General features: G+C 41.2%; 1 protein-coding gene across 1 annotated transcript; it reads left to right on the forward strand.

The window, feature by feature from the left end:
• Positions 1-85: 85 nt before the first annotated feature.
• On the forward strand, positions 86-15,169 carry SLC33A1 (solute carrier family 33 member 1). Its single transcript, XM_081862539.1, has 6 exons — positions 86-1,386; positions 3,253-3,443; positions 7,109-7,293; positions 8,871-8,988; positions 9,747-9,962; positions 10,777-15,169. Exons 1-6 carry the CDS (start codon positions 621-623, stop codon positions 10,945-10,947), a joined length of 1,647 nt encoding a protein of 548 aa, XP_081718665.1. The 5' UTR covers positions 86-620; the 3' UTR covers positions 10,948-15,169.
• The last annotated feature ends 545 nt before the right edge of the window (positions 15,170-15,714 follow it).

The raw sequence follows: 15,714 nt of genomic DNA on the forward strand, positions 1-15,714 counted from the left end.
ATCGAGCCGGCTCTATAGTTCTTTCCCTATCCCTTCTTCTTCCCTCTTCCCCTCGATAGGATGGCTTCCCGGTGACGTAGCTCGCCTGCTCCTCCAGTCAGATAGGACCACGGCTGCTCAGAGCTCTTCGGCTGCCTTGGCGGTACCTTTGCGAGCCGGGTTGTGTTTCCAGCCGGGGAACTTTGACGCGCCGGACCGTGCCGGGTAGAAAGTGGGGTTGGGGTGGGCCTGGGGGGTGGGCCGGGATTTATTTCCCTTCCTTGCTTCCTAACGGACTTTTGGGGGCCGGGAGAAGGGAAATTGGTGTTTTGTCGACGAGGAAGAAGCTACGGCTTTGTTTTGGTGGGGAAGCTCCGCGAGGAGGCCCGTGCCTTCCCGCTGACGAGCCTGAAGCGTCCTCGACTTCTCCGTCCTTCCAGCGGGTGTGAGGGGACCCCTCTGACCTGGAGCTGGTTAGGCCCAGGTGGGAGGCGGCGGAGGAGGGAAGGCCGGGCCCCTGTTCCAGGCGGGGCGGAGCTGGAAGCCTCCCTTGAGCTGCCCTGCTGCTGCCGCCGCCGCCGCCGCGGCGGGGGAAAGGCTCCCCGGTCCCGAGGACGACGGCGCTGGACTACGTGTGCGACATGTCCCCCACCATCTCCTACAAAGACAGCAGCCGGCAGCGCCGGCCGGGCTCCTACCAGAACTCGGTGGATATGCTGAAGAGGGAGCTGCCGCCCCCGGACTTCTGCGGGGATGGTCGCGCCGAAGTGGGAGATGACCGAGAGGCGCTTCTCCAAGAGCCGAGCGTCACGCCGCTGGGGACACCCCGGGGCTACCGAGCCGAGCTGGGCAGCATCTTGCTGCTCCTCTTCCTCTACGTGCTGCAGGGCATCCCGCTGGGGCTGGCGGGCAGCATCCCGCTCATCTTGCAAAGCAAGAACGTCAGCTACACGGACCAGGCTTTCTTCAGCTTCGTCTTCTGGCCTTTCAGCTTGAAGCTGCTGTGGGCCCCCCTGGTGGATGCCGTGTACTTCAAGAGCTTTGGCCGGCGCAAGTCGTGGCTTGTGCCCACTCAGTACACCTTGGGGCTTTTTATGATGTACCTTTCCAGGCAGGTGGACTCCTTGCTTGGGGAGGAGGATGGCAAAAGCCCAGATGTGGTGGCTCTTACAGTGACCTTCTTCTTGTTTGAGTTTCTGGCAGCCACTCAGGACATAGCTGTAGATGGCTGGGCATTGACTATGTTGTCTCGGGAGAATGTGGGCTATGCTTCCACTTGTAACTCTGTGGGACAGACAGCTGGCTACTTCTTGGGAAATGTCTTGTTCTTGGCTCTTGAATCGGCCTCCTTCTGCAACAAGTATTTGCGTTTTCAGCCTCAACCCAGAGGAATTGTAACACTTTCAGGTATAAATTGTTGAAATGAATGTAATGATGCAGAGATCCCAAGATCCCCTTTTATCTCTCCCCCCCCCCCCAAGCTTCTGTGTCCTCTTCAGGTTGACAATTGTTCATGTGTCGTGTGGTAAGAAGTGGTGATGGATTAGTCTACAATGGAACATTTCATTTACACCCCTCTTATAGAACTGCAAAAAGAATTACAGTACCTGTGTGGATTTTCTATTCCAGATTGATATATCAGCTGCCCAACTTTGAAGGTTCACATTTGTTTAGGAACTGTCTGACCTTGATACACTCTTTTGATAAAAAGCTGGTGGATGGGTGGGTGAAACCTGGAAGAACACATGCTGCTATATTAGCACACTTAGTGAAAATGCAGTGTTATCTTACAGAAGTTTTGGTATTTGCTGGTTCATGCTAGATAGCAATTCTGCATTTACACAGTTTGCCCAGATTACTTTGCTTGAAAATGGAGCTGCCATGTCATCTTAATTAATTAATAAGCTAAACTAAGCTAGTTGTCCTCATCCATGTTGCTAACATTAATAATAATGAGAGGTAACATCCTTCAGATACCTATGGTGAAAAGACCCAAAGCAAAATGAACAATTATAGCAGGCACATCCAACTTCCAAGAGACTGCCATCTACTCACACTATAACAAACTGGCAGAGATCTACCCATTGGTTTGACCAGAGTTGTTGAGCTTTTTGGGGGGAGGGGGAGCCAAAGTTCTTGAGCTTTTCCCCCCTTTTTTGGGGGGGGTGTCAGGAGCCTGTGATTGACAAGGGACGACCATGGGCATCCCGTGATCTACCAGTAGATCGTGATCAACCGGTTGGACAGGCCTGAGTTATAGTATAGGTTTACAACTAGAAGCAGAATTGGTAAAGATCTGTCAAAACTAGTTTTTTCAGAACTCTCTTCAAGAATGGGAAGAGAGGCATTACTTTCACACGTCTGCTTTCCTGCCACCATAAGGTTTTGCATAAGGTTGAAAGCACACAATTGAAATGTAAGGTGTAATCATATGGTATTAAAAACAGTTTAGAAGCAATTGTAGTCACAGGAATAGGGTGGTTCCTGAAAACACGTCTCAATTGCCAGAGACCAGAGCAAAGAGGTGTGTCTTTCACATACAGTATGTTGGAAATTGTGTATGTTTCTGAAAAAAGTGATTAATACAATATATATAATATAATGAAGGTACCAGATGTACTTCTGTGGGGAGGGAATTCCACAACCTAGGAACTACCACAAAGAATTCCCTCTCCCACAGCACAGCTTGAACTTTTGAGGGCAGTGGGACTACCAAGGAGGCCCCCTCTACTGATCTTGACAACAAGAGCATCTGTATGGAAGTTATGGGCTAGTGTTATATCAGATAGACACAACAAAGAGGCAACAGAGATCCCAGTGATTTCAGATTGGCTACTTATATATCTTGCTTTGTGCATGCATGTTTTAATTTATCACAGTGCTTCCAGTTTGTTAAGTAGGGTTCTTGAGGTTGGGGATAAGAGTATTTGCTTAAATGAGTTCTTAAATTTCATTATTCTTAACTTAATTTGCTTATTCACATTGTGGTCTCCAAATCCATTCCTACAGGGATTAATCTGACATCTTTTCTTCTGGTAAAGATTAAGGCCGCACTATGTAGACTGCTTGCTCCTGTGGAGCCCCTTATTTATTTGGATGAGTTAATAATCCAGCATAAATTACCAGTAATTGGTTTTGTGAAATCTATTTTTCTTATTGGATGGTATGTTAATTGTTTTATGAAGGTTGCAGCTAGTCTTAGTGTTGGTTTTAAATAGTATGTTATTAGCATCAAGTGTCTTCATAATGGAAAAGGTTTCATTTCCCCTTCAGATTTCCTATTTTACTGGGGTGCTGTTTTCTTAATCACTACCACCTTGGTCGCACTCTTGAAAAAAGAAGATAGGGAAAGACACCCATCAAAAGAAGAAACAAAAGGCATCATGGATACGTACAAGCTGCTCTTCTCAATAGTAAAAATGCCAGCAGTCCTTACATTTTGTGCCCTGATTTTAACAGCAAAAGTGAGTACATGATTTGCAATTATCATTTGGGAATGTGCCTCATTTTTATAAGTTCCTGTTATTCATGGACCTATATGCCAGTCTTACGAGCTACTATGCCAGAAAACATATTAATTGAGAAGAGAGCTACTATAGCTAGCTAGCTATTTATTTATTTATTTAATTTATATACCACCCTTTAACCAAAGATCCCAGGGTGGTGTACAAGATTAAGAACATAATTTATGGAGCATAATAATAAAAGCATAATACTGAACATAATAATAGACAGCATAACAATAAAATAATCATGATAACAGTCCGTCCCCTCTGCCGCAGATTGTTTAATGGCCAAACACCCTGGTAAAGAGGAATGTTTTCACCTGGCACCTAAAGACATGTAATGCTGGCACCAGGTGAGCCTCTGTGGGGAGAGTGTTTCACAGTTGAGGGAACCATCACAGAAAAGGCCCATTCTCATGTTGTAAGTCTCTAAACCTCTCAGGAGTGGGGACATAGAGAAGGACAAGCACAAGGTCTAGATCAGTTTATATGGGGAGAGGTGGTCCTTAAGGTATTGTGGTCCTGAACCGTGTAAGTTATGAGATAGCATTGTAGCTGAGTTGTTACAAAGCAATACAGTGGTGCCCCGCAAGACGAATGCCTCGCAAGACGAAAAACCCGCTAGATGAAAGGGTTTTCCATTTTTTGAGGCGCTTCGCAAGACGAATTTCCCTATGGGCTTGCTTCGCAAGACAAAAACGTCTTGCGAGTCTTGCAACTTTTTCGCTTCCCCCCTTTTTCTTAGCCGCTAAGCCGTTTATCCGCTAAGCCGCTAATAGCGCTAATCCGCTAAGCCGCTAATAGGGATGCTTCGCAAGATGAAAAAACCGCAAGACGAAGAGACTCGCGGAACGGATTATTTTCGTCTTGCGAGGCACCACTGTATGTGTGTCATCTTAAGTATGCACTTTCTGTAGGAGCAATAGATTGGAAGCCCTATACAGACATTACTTTGTGTGCAGAGAATCATAGAACAGAATAGAATCATAGAGTTGGAAGAGACCACAAGGGCCATCGAGTCCAACCCCTTGCCAAGCAGGAAACACCATCAGAGCACTCCTGACATATGGTTGTCAAGCCTCTGCTTAAAGATCTCCAAAGAAGGAGACTCCACCACACTCCTTGGCAGCAAATTCCACTGTCGAACAGCTCTTACTGTCAGGAAGTTCAGAGGGGGAAGCCAATGTGGTGTAATGGCTCAGAGTGTTGGACTAGGATCTGGGAGAATAGAGTTCAAATCCCCACATGGCCAGGAAGCTCACTGAGTGACCTTCTGGCAGTCGCTACCTCTCAGCCTAACCTACTTTACAGGGTTGATGTGGGAATAAATTGAGAAGGAATGAACCAGATTAAAATACACGTCAACCTTCTGCATGTCTGGATAAGCTTGCCTAAACAAAAATGCTTTCAGCTAGTGTCAAAACCACTGATGTCAATAGGCAGGGAGTTCCAATGAAATGACAACAAGATTGCATTTCTCAGTGGCTGAGGTGTTTAAACTATTGGACTCTTCAGAATTGGCATTCCAGGGGATGGCAAGCTCCCACTTTTGTTTTCTTCTGCTGCTAACAGAGAACATGAGCCTTGTTAGCTCTGTAATGCTGACTGTGCTGTTACTTTTTTGTATTTTTCTACACCATTCTCTGACATGGGAGGGGAAAGAGGGAGCCTCATGCTCAGTCTCCAGAGGGCTGCTCTTTCTTTGATTGAGAGCTCATTGAATGCAGTCAGTTGAGAGAGGAACAGAGCCGTTGTCATTGGCTCCCTGATGGCTGCAATTGAGCAGTCATATCTTAACCTAATCAGCAGGGATATAAAAGAGGATTATGACGATGGCCCCATAGTGTGCTGCAATGGATTCTAGAAGTCCTCAATTAACCATAATTTCCTCTTACGTCTGAATCAGAAAAAACCATGATTACTACAGTTTCGAGTTCTTTGTTCTGAACCTAGTCACCACAGCTCCTCCCCCCTTTCTGGTTCTGATTTAACTCTGGTTACTTGCTGGCATTGTGGCATATTGCAGCATGCCAGGGAGGGAATTGGTAGCACAGCAACAAAACTCACAGGCAGAAGGCTTGAGCATGTCTCAGCTTATTAAACTACAGCACGATCATTCAACTTTTCCTAGGGTTCTTTCTTTAAAACTTTTTGTAATTTGCAAGACTGCATAAACAATACGCTACCGAAGCCTCTCTGCCAGGAAGCTGGATTAAAAAAACAGTTGTTGAACGAGTTTGTTCTAAAAACAAACTCCGCTCCTGAAAGCCAACAGGATTGTTTCTCAGTGACTATCATAGCTGAAAGAGGGAAGTATTGGCATGCAAGGGGAAGCTCCGTTAAATATCCCGGAAGAAGGTATTATTAGACCACTGGAACCCTGGACAAGAGTCGTTCACACTGTAACATTTTGTTGCAGTTCCTACTTGTTTAATGTAAACACTGCCTCTTTCAATTGTTACATGGGCTATATTTATGAAGCCATGCTAGCACTGCAAGATTATTGATCCAATACAGTGGTACCTCGGGTTACAAACACTTCGGCTTACAAACTCCGCTAACTGTAGTTGTTCCGGGTTGCGAACTTTGCCCCAGGATGAGAACAGAAATTGCACAGCGGCAGCGGGAGGCCCCATTGGTAAAAGCGCGTCTCAGGTTAAGAATGGTTTTGGGTTAAGAACGGACCTCCAGAACGAATTAAGTTTGTAACCCAAGGTACCACTGTAATTATTTTTGTATAATCTCCCATATTTGCCCTGATATGGCTATCAGCTGTGTTGCTTCCTGTCAAATGTTGGAATGATTCCAATTGTTCAAGAAGCTGCAATCTCAAATCAAGGTTTCATACTCTACTTTGATGGCCCACCACAAACCATGGTTTATAAACTGACACAGGCTCAGGCAAAAAAGCAAACCATGGATTTTGCATAATGTCTAAATGTCCATGGATTTTGCGTAATGTTCTATAAGCGGAGGAGCACGCTTTAATTTGTCTAAGCTAGTGATTCCCAAACTGGTCCATGAACCACCTGTGGTCTGCAAGCTTCATTCAGGTAGTATGTGGCATGTAATATTGATTTTTAGCTGTATTTTGATTGTTTCTTTTTATTTCTTATATTGCATTCTATTTTATTACTATCTGCATTCAATAACTGAACAATATAAGAGAAAAAGAAGCAATAAAAATACAATTAAAATCATACATCATCCAGTACAGTGCATTACAATTGCTGTAGTGAGCAGAAAAAATCATTAAGTGGTCTGCAAGACACTCAGCAGTTTTCAAGTGGTCCATGGGAAAAAAATGTTTGGGAACCACTGGTCTAAGCCAAAGGTGGGGTTGAGAACCTGTGGAATCGTTGGGTGCCAACTCCCATAAACCTCAGTCAACATGACCAATGATCAGGGATGAATTGAGTTGTCTGGAGGACCACAAGTTCCCTTTCACGGTCTTCTTCTTAAATACTGATTTGCTATTCTGGACCACAGTGTTGGGAGCTTGGATCTGGATCAAGTTTCAGAAAGTCCAGGGATGGGTGACCATGAATAAGTTACTACATATCAGTACAGCAGGAAAACCTTGTTGTATGTGTGTAAGATTGTAAAAGGTTTTTATGTTGCAGATCGGATTCTCGGCAGCGGATGCAGTCACAGGCCTCAAACTGGTAGAAGAAGGAGTACCTAAAGAACACTTGGCTCTTCTTGCTGTTCCAATGGTTCCACTGCAGATCATATTGCCTCTGATTATCAGCAAATACACAGCAGGTCCACAGCCCCTGAACACATTTTACAAAGCTATGCCTTTCAGGTAAAAAGCCTCTTAATAGTTAAACCTGATAATACACAACTCTGTTAATGTGAAACTATAATTTTGTAGTTACAGATAGGTAGCCGTGTTGGTCTGCCATGGTCAAAACAAAATAAAAAAATTCCTTCCAGTAGCACCTTAAAGACCAACTGAGTTAGTTCTAGGTATGAGCTTTCGTGTGCATGCACACTTCTTCAGATGCTCTGAAGAAGTATCTGAAGAAGTGTGCATGCACACGAAAGCTCATACCTATAATTTTGTAACCATTAAAAGCAATGAGATGTGCATGTTGGGCTTTTACTTGGAAAGCTTTGCCGTGGTTATTGGTTCGAAATCCCCCGCTCTTGTTCGCTACGCAATTTATAATGAAGTGCTGTAGCTTTGCTGAATTATCCTTTACAAGAGCTGTGCTTGGTTAAAATTCCACTTGTGTCAGAACTGGTGTTTTCCTTTCCACACTTAGCTTTCATTAGATGACTTTCCCCCTATGGACAAGGCTAAGTTCAAGGTATTGGTTCTGATGTATAAAACCCTGGGCAGCTTGGAATCAGGATACCTAAATCAGTCTTTAGATACTCAATGAGTTACTGTGCTCTGCAGGAGAAGGGATCCTGCAGATACCATCTTATAGGGAGGTCCGCATTCTGTGTGATGTTGAAACTGGGCCTTAAGTGTTGTGCCACATGCCATTTGGAATGCTCTCCTGCTAAATATTAGATAGGTGCCACCTCTGTAGACATTTTGACACCTGCTGAAGACCTTCTTCTTTCAACAAGTCTTTTAAGTAGAGATATTTCCCAGTCTGCATCTGTATAGGAATTGTTTTTAGATGTGTTTATTATCTTTTGTGGCATTTGGGGGCCTTTCATTTCCATGAAGACCACAGAATGTGTCTCATGGACCACTCATTTCCTTCCAGCTTATATGGATGGGAAACAATGGGTTATGTAGGAGTAGCCAACGTAGTATTCTCCATATGCTTTGGATTGGAACCCCTCCATCGCCCCTCATCAGTGGCTGGCTGAGGCTGATGGGCCTTGGAATGCCCATCTAGAGGGGACCATGTTGACTACCCCAAGGTTAGGCAGCTTAGTATCAAAGGGGCTGATTTCAGTCTTGCATGGCCTGCCTCTTTTTAACTAGAATTCCTGAAATCTACTTGCTAAGTTGCAGATCATGGTCAAGGGGGAGACATCTTAACCATGATTTGGTAAGCAAAACCTTAATTTAGCTGCCATCTGCTGATGTTAAAAGGCCCAGGGAGGAGCAAAGTGTGTGCGAGCCAGCACATTTGCACAGTTGCTTATTGTCATGTGCAAAGCAGACCTTGTTTAAGGTGCATTACTGAATCAACCCAAGGTTCACCTAGATCAGCATTCATCAAAATCTGCATCTGTTAGGTAGCCCACCAGAAACTGGCCAGTGAATCACCACTGGCTCATAATCTGACTCTGCCGTGCCTCAGGTCTACCCCTTGTCAAAAATTTTTGGTTGCCTTCCTAGCTCGTATTGGTTTAATGCAGACATGATGAGGAGTTTGGGGTATTCAAGGTGTTTCCCTTATCTTTTCCCTACAGGTTACTGTTTGGGTTGGAATTTGCTTTCTTGGTTTGGTGGACTCCCAAAGTAAAATACGAAGGAGGATTTCCCATCTATTACTATATTATATTGCTTCTGAGTTATGCTTTGCATCAGGTAATAAGTTGCTGTGTGTGTATGTATTTGAGTAGTCTGTGTAGATACAAGGCTTTGATATATATATATATATATATATGAACAATGTATTGAGCTTAGGCTTTGTCACCACTTAAGGTCTATTCAATTTCCTAAAACACATTTGTCTGCTATCTACAAGTCTTTACTGATACTGTTAGTACTATAGAAGAATGGACCAGTTTTTTTCTTTTCCATTTTAAATATAGTGGGGGTAAGAGAGCTGAAAATAATGTCAGTATATTTTACATCTGTCAACCAATGTGCCCCTTTAGTTTCAGGTATTACATGGGTAGATGAGTTTATAAAGCCAGGGACTTTCGCGGCTCTCTGGCAGCTGTGGTGGCTCATTTACCAGAAGTAATGTGTTTAGCATTAACTCTGGAAGTGTAAACTGTATTCTGACCAAACCAAGCTTAGGAGTATACAGATTGCCAGATGTGAATTTTTCCTCAGCTCTTCCACCGCACTATGTAAGTGTTTTGCTTACTGAAATCTTCTGTTAGAGAGTTATTTTGTTGCAAAAACACTGTTTTTGTTTCTTCCTACAAGATATGTAAAAGTGGGAATCTTTGGTCTTCCAAGACCCAGCAGCTCTCAACAGCTGGCATCTTTTGACTACATTTCATGTTAAAAGGCAGCTCCACAGTGTTCCATAAGACATTTCACTAAAATAGCAGTTGCTACTTGAAGCTGCTCTCTTGCGTAATTCTCTTTGTGTTCATCTGTCTTTCCCCCAGGTTACGCTGTACAGCATGTATGTTGCTATAATGGCTTTCAATGCCAAAGTTAGTGACCCACTCATAGGCGGAACATACATGACGCTACTTAATACAGTGTCGAATTTGGGAGGAAACTGGCCGGCAACAGTAGCTCTTTGGCTTGTGGATCCACTTACAGTGAAGGAGTGTGTCGGAGCTCAAGGACATAACTGTGGGACTGCAGCTGCTGCAGAAGTAAGTTTCTTATAAGAGATGCTTTCATTCCAATACTAGTCTTGATGCACTGGCACTAACTTTCTGCACTGATATTTCCTCCCCATTTAAAAAGCATATTAGGAATAGCTTTTGCTCTTGCGTATTATCAAGTGAGATAATTTGCACTTCCTGTGTTAGCTATGCAAGACCTTCGCTTTATTCACCTTATGGGGTTTGAACAGTGTAATTTTAGCCACATAGTAGTCTGATAGCAAAGTTGTAAGACTTTTCCAGAATGCTTTTATAAGATCATCTTGAAAGAATTATTGTTCCTTCAGCTTTGGCTACAACCCACATGATTCGATTGTCTTCCTCCAGTAGGCATCACTGATGGGGCATTATGAAGCTTAAGGCAGCTGCATTACTCCCTACAAAAGTATAGACTTTTAATTAAAAAAAGGGTGGGCATCTGGGGGAAAAGTCTTTTTTCCCTTAGATGCCCACCCCCTTATTTTTTTTAAAAAAAATGTTTTTTGCCAAGTATGTAAAGCCAAATCCGCACAATTTAAATGTACACAAGTTGCGAGTTACCTGTAATAGAAAATTATTATTAATGGGTGGTAACCAAAGTTAGTCATACTCTGAGCAGACCCATTGCAATCAATGGACTTTGTAACACCCACTGATTTTAGTGGGGGTACCACTTAGTTAGATATCACCCAACATACTATATTTTTAAGGATAAAAGCAGTGTGTTCATCTAGAATGCTTCATCAATGCATTTTAACTTATTCTGTTAATACATAGATCCATATAACATCTTTTGACGCCCTTCTCTCATTGTCTCTTGCAGCTTTGTACAAAAGAAGGTGGATCTTGTATTATTACCTTGGATGGTTATTACGTGGAATCCTTAATATGCGTGGCTTTGGGATTTGTTTGGTGGTTGTTTCTCGGTCCCAAATTCAAAAAGCTGCAGAACGAGAGGGCATCTTCATGGAAATGCAGGAGAACCAGTTCATAGGAAAACACTGACAAAAGTTGTTATGGTTTTATCCCATAATGAGTACGCAAAAGAATAAATACATCTATGTAGGGAAAACATGGCCATTTTATGCCAAATGACTTTCCAAAAAAACCAAGCCAGGAAAGTAGTATATGGATCAGTTTAAAAAGCACACACACCAACAACATTTCCTTAAGTTAAAAATGAATAATCATACTCGAAACAGCACTTTAAAATTACAGAGCTGTTGTGCTAACTTGCAGCGCCTGCCTTTTGTCTTCTGATTGATTTCTTTAACATTATCTCGAAACGAAACTTTTATGAAACCATAACATGTTGATTTAAATGTAAACATTGAATGTATATGGTAAAATAAGCTGTAGAGAGAACAATCAATCTGATACATTTTCCGCAGCCCCTTTTAATTGCTGACCATAACTACGCTTTATGGGAGAAAACAATGAGTATCAAAAGATTCTCTCAAATGTATTTTCCTGGCTTCTACAAGCTTTAAAGATTTATAAGAGGAATATTTTTATAATGGTGAAAATTTAGCTTTTTTCTTTTCGTTTAATGTGCACACTTGACTTCAAGGCACTTGATTTGCAGATAGAAGTGGTTTCTTCAGGACAGCATTTGTATGAGAGAAGCAGCTCGCTAGGCACTTAGGTTGATCACACCTGGTAGAGTGGTAGGCAGGCATATTGACTAGTACTGAAGAACGGGCTTCCAAAAGATTAGCAGCACATATAAGGCCAGTGAATTCAGCTTGCTTGAAAAAGCAAATACGCTGTTTCTCAAGAATTGCTGTTTTTTTTCTTTTATGAGGCCCAAAGAGGACCAGGCAAAAGATGTGGTGCCTTTTGAAAAGAAATGGTGAAAGATTGTCTGTACTTTCATTGTTTTAGGACATTCATATAGTTCTAATGTAAGTCATTCAATCATTCCTGGCTGCTGCCTGGAATCTCCTACAACTGGTAACGCGATTTTTGCAATTCTCATTATTAAGAGGGAATCTTCTCTTTAGTGCCTTAAGGATGTACAATACAATGTATATCACATAAGAAAGGGGCACTGTTATAGTATGTTGTTGGATGTATTTTGTACATCTCTCATGATATTAAAATACCTTCAAAAGGTGTGGCAGGCTAGTGTCATACTCTTGATGCTGTCTCAGTTTTACTGGTTATTTCAAGAGGTCAATTCTTTCTGAAATGGATATTAATTCTTGATTCCAAGTGAATCTGTGATTTACGGTGTACTGTTTTTCTTTTAAAGCTCTTTTCTGAGTGTAAATAAATGTTAAGCCTGTTTGAGAAGGAAGTTTACACAACTCTTAAGCACACTTACTTGGGAGTAAATGCCACTGAAATTAGTGGGACCTACTTCCAGGGAAACAGAGTTAGGATCATAGGGTTGGAAGAGGTTTTAAAATCAACAGAGAGAAAAACATTCTTAGTCTGCCCTTGATCTATATTCCTCTCCTTCTGAAGAACAAAGTGGCCCATTGTTAAGCAATGTATAACCGAAATTGCCAACACCTTAAGATCCCAGTACTTCGATTTATAGCTGTTTAAGTAGTTTGTGGATTTCAGGGATCCTTCTGCAACCTTAAAACTATATTTATAGCCATCTGTTTGTTTTTACAATAATAGGGAGAACTCCTGGACTGCTCCCAATTGGATTTTAAGATTGCAGCCTATCAATGATATTCATAAACTAGTTAAATCAGCAATACTCTGATTGAATTCATGGACCTAAACTAGATAACATCCAGTTTAAACATATTTAACTAGTGACTTTGGCAGGAAATTGGGTTACACATTGCTTCCCTGTGGCCACTCGTTTAATATGTTCTGCAGGTAGGCAGTATGTGCTGAGATTGCAGGTTGTTTGTGTGTTCTGTTGGTTGAGCTCCAGTAACTTCATTTAGATTTGGCTGGTAGAATATAGGGATGACATTTTTATTGGTCCCTCCTGCACCTTTAAAAGCAGCTTGATTTGCAGGCATTTGTTAGGTGATAATGCTGATCTCTAACAGCAAAGAGTTGCACCTGTTGATTTCTGTAGATCAAGCTGATGTTGAAGGCATGGTGTTGGCTGGGTTTTGGGTCTGTTAGTAAACTTCATAGGGTTTGAGACACTCTAGTCTCCACCCCCCGCCCTGGGCATATTCTAACATGGTGATATTGTTGTATTAATATCTTGTAGTTCAGTTCATATGAATAATCAGACCTGTTTACTTGAATGAAAAATCCTTGGCGCTCTCACTAAGTACTTTTAGTTTTCATTCATTGTTTACAATAAACTGATTTTGTTTGCCTTAATTTTGATCCATCCCTATTGGCTAGGTGGGACGAATAAAATGATGCTACTTTAATACTATATGTGTATGATAGTTAATGAGAGGATATTTAGTGGCTAAAACTTGTATTTATCATTTCCATTTATTTTTGGTTTGCCACCGCATAAATGAAAAGCCTGTTAACAGAGAACGTTTATTAACTGTCTCTAGACAATGTTAGGGAGGGGATACTTCTAGAAAAAAGGTGTCTGGCTTGCAGAACATGCACAGGAAATTAGCCAGTGAGGCTTTTTATGTTTTCCAGTTCTGTATTACTGTTTATACAGGGTGCCAAGAAAAATAAAGGCTATGCATTTAAACAAATGTCTGATGCTGTAGAGTAAATGTTGTGAATGGCTAATTAAACTAAAACCCAGAATCAATAGCAAAGCTTGAACTAAAACTTTCCTAAAAAATGAGAAACCTTAAAAGAAATTTCAGCATACTCTGAGAATGAAAGAAGTGCTCAGCATTACTTTTTTGCACTTAAACACATTTGTATTAAACTTGTTGTGTTGAATTCTTGGACACTCATCACCGATGTGATTTTGCAGAGGGAATTCCTATAGATTTGGAAGCATATCCTGAGTTGTGCCTGCACCCGAGATAGCAGAGTCTGTGGAGTTGCTATAGGTTAAGCATCCACCTTTCACTTATTTGAATTGTACTAAATGAGAACAAAACGAGACCTGTAGTTATTGAAGGCTATCTGCATTATTTGAGAGGTAAATTATGCTGCTTGATATAATTTCAGGGGCAAGCTACAAATGATGTAAATTGGGGAAAAGGTTTAATTAAAGTTCTATATGGTGTTCCCTTAATTGGAGTAAATAATAACGTGATACTCTTGGCATAAAATTGCTTCCCATTTTCAGGATAATGAGTGATTCCCTGACAGCAATTTTGATCATTCATGGCAATCAAGTACAGTTACCTCACAAAAAGTGGAACACATCTTCTCACTTGTATATAAGGTTCACAAGAAAATGTTTTCTATAGCAATAATCACGTCATGTGAAAGGAGAAATTGTCAAGGGGGGAGATATGCTGAGTTGTGATAAAAGTATTATTTGATAACTACCACTTGAACTCTCATCTGCACTCTGTGATGCTGTCTTCAGTTCTGATTAGATTTACAAAGCTTAAGCTGTTTTTTTCTGGGTTTTCTATTGGCTATAAAGTTCATAGTTTGGAGAATATTCTTTTTATATCTTCAAAGGTTCATCAGAGATGACTGTAGAAGTATTGAATAATAAAATATAGCCTTTTTAAAAAGAAGGCTAAAACTATTTGCTCGATACAAACGATATATAAAGCAAGTTAATCTACAAAGGATTTGTAGATGTACATACTTGTTGCATACTTGTTGATGAAAAAAACTAAAATATTGCTCAAATGGATGACAAATTGATTTAAGTGTGAATCATATAAGTAATGGCCAGGAACTCTGTGAAACCAATTCCTTTGACTGTAATAGAGAGTGGAAACAGAAGTATAATGTATATGTTGGAATATTTCTTGACTGTTTGTTTTTTTGTTTTCCTTTATAATGTGCTGTAAATTGAGGCACTGGTACACACAAAATAGATTTGCTTTTGAAACAGCTGTTAGTCATAATGAAGAACAGAACAAAACGGCTGGACCATTTCATGATTAAAAATAGCTGACTTGTAAAATGGAACAAACGTGTTTAATTTTTCTATTTTACCCAAAGCATTTCCTGGGTTTTCTCTTCATGTTTAAGCTTTAAAATAAATAAATAAATAAATAAGTTCTGTCAATTGATAAATATGAGATGACACAATTACCTTGCTGAAAGTGCTAAATTTACAGAACCATATCCCTTAGGAAGTCTCAGAAGCTCTATTGTTTCAATAAAGCAATATTGCAATTTTATTTTTTGTTTCTGTATTGATCAGCCAAACTAGTGTTGGGAGCCCTATTGAGAAGATTGGTTTAGAAATGTGTTCATTGCTGGCATTTGATACTAATAATCATTGCTGTGGCACTATTTTATTTTGTGCTCTTCTATTTTATGCCAGTGTCTGAGACGAGGATGGAAGCCAAAAGGGATGTCAGAGCAGCTGGTAATTAAACCCAACACCTTAAAATGTTTATTGCATTAAGCAATAGAACAGCAGCAGCAGTTAAAACCCTATGTGTGATAAAACAAACTGCAGATAAGTTTTTTGCCTCCTGCTCAAAAGACAACAAAGTTGGCACCAGGAAAGCATCTCTGGGGAGGGATGTTCAAAGGCAAGAGCCACCACTAAAAAGACTCTATATTGAGTCCCTTGGTTGAATGTGGTGGTATAGAAAGAAGGGCCTCTGATGTGATCTCAGGTTTTGGGCTGGCTCCTGCAGGAACATTGAGAGCAGTGTTTGAATGTGAAAGGTGACAGCCTTGCAAAATGTTTTAGGAACATTTCTGATCCTTTCGA

Source organism: Podarcis erhardii (genome assembly GCF_964252035.2).
Source record: "Podarcis erhardii genome assembly, chromosome: 5".
NCBI lineage: Eukaryota > Metazoa > Chordata > Lepidosauria > Squamata > Lacertidae > Podarcis > Podarcis erhardii.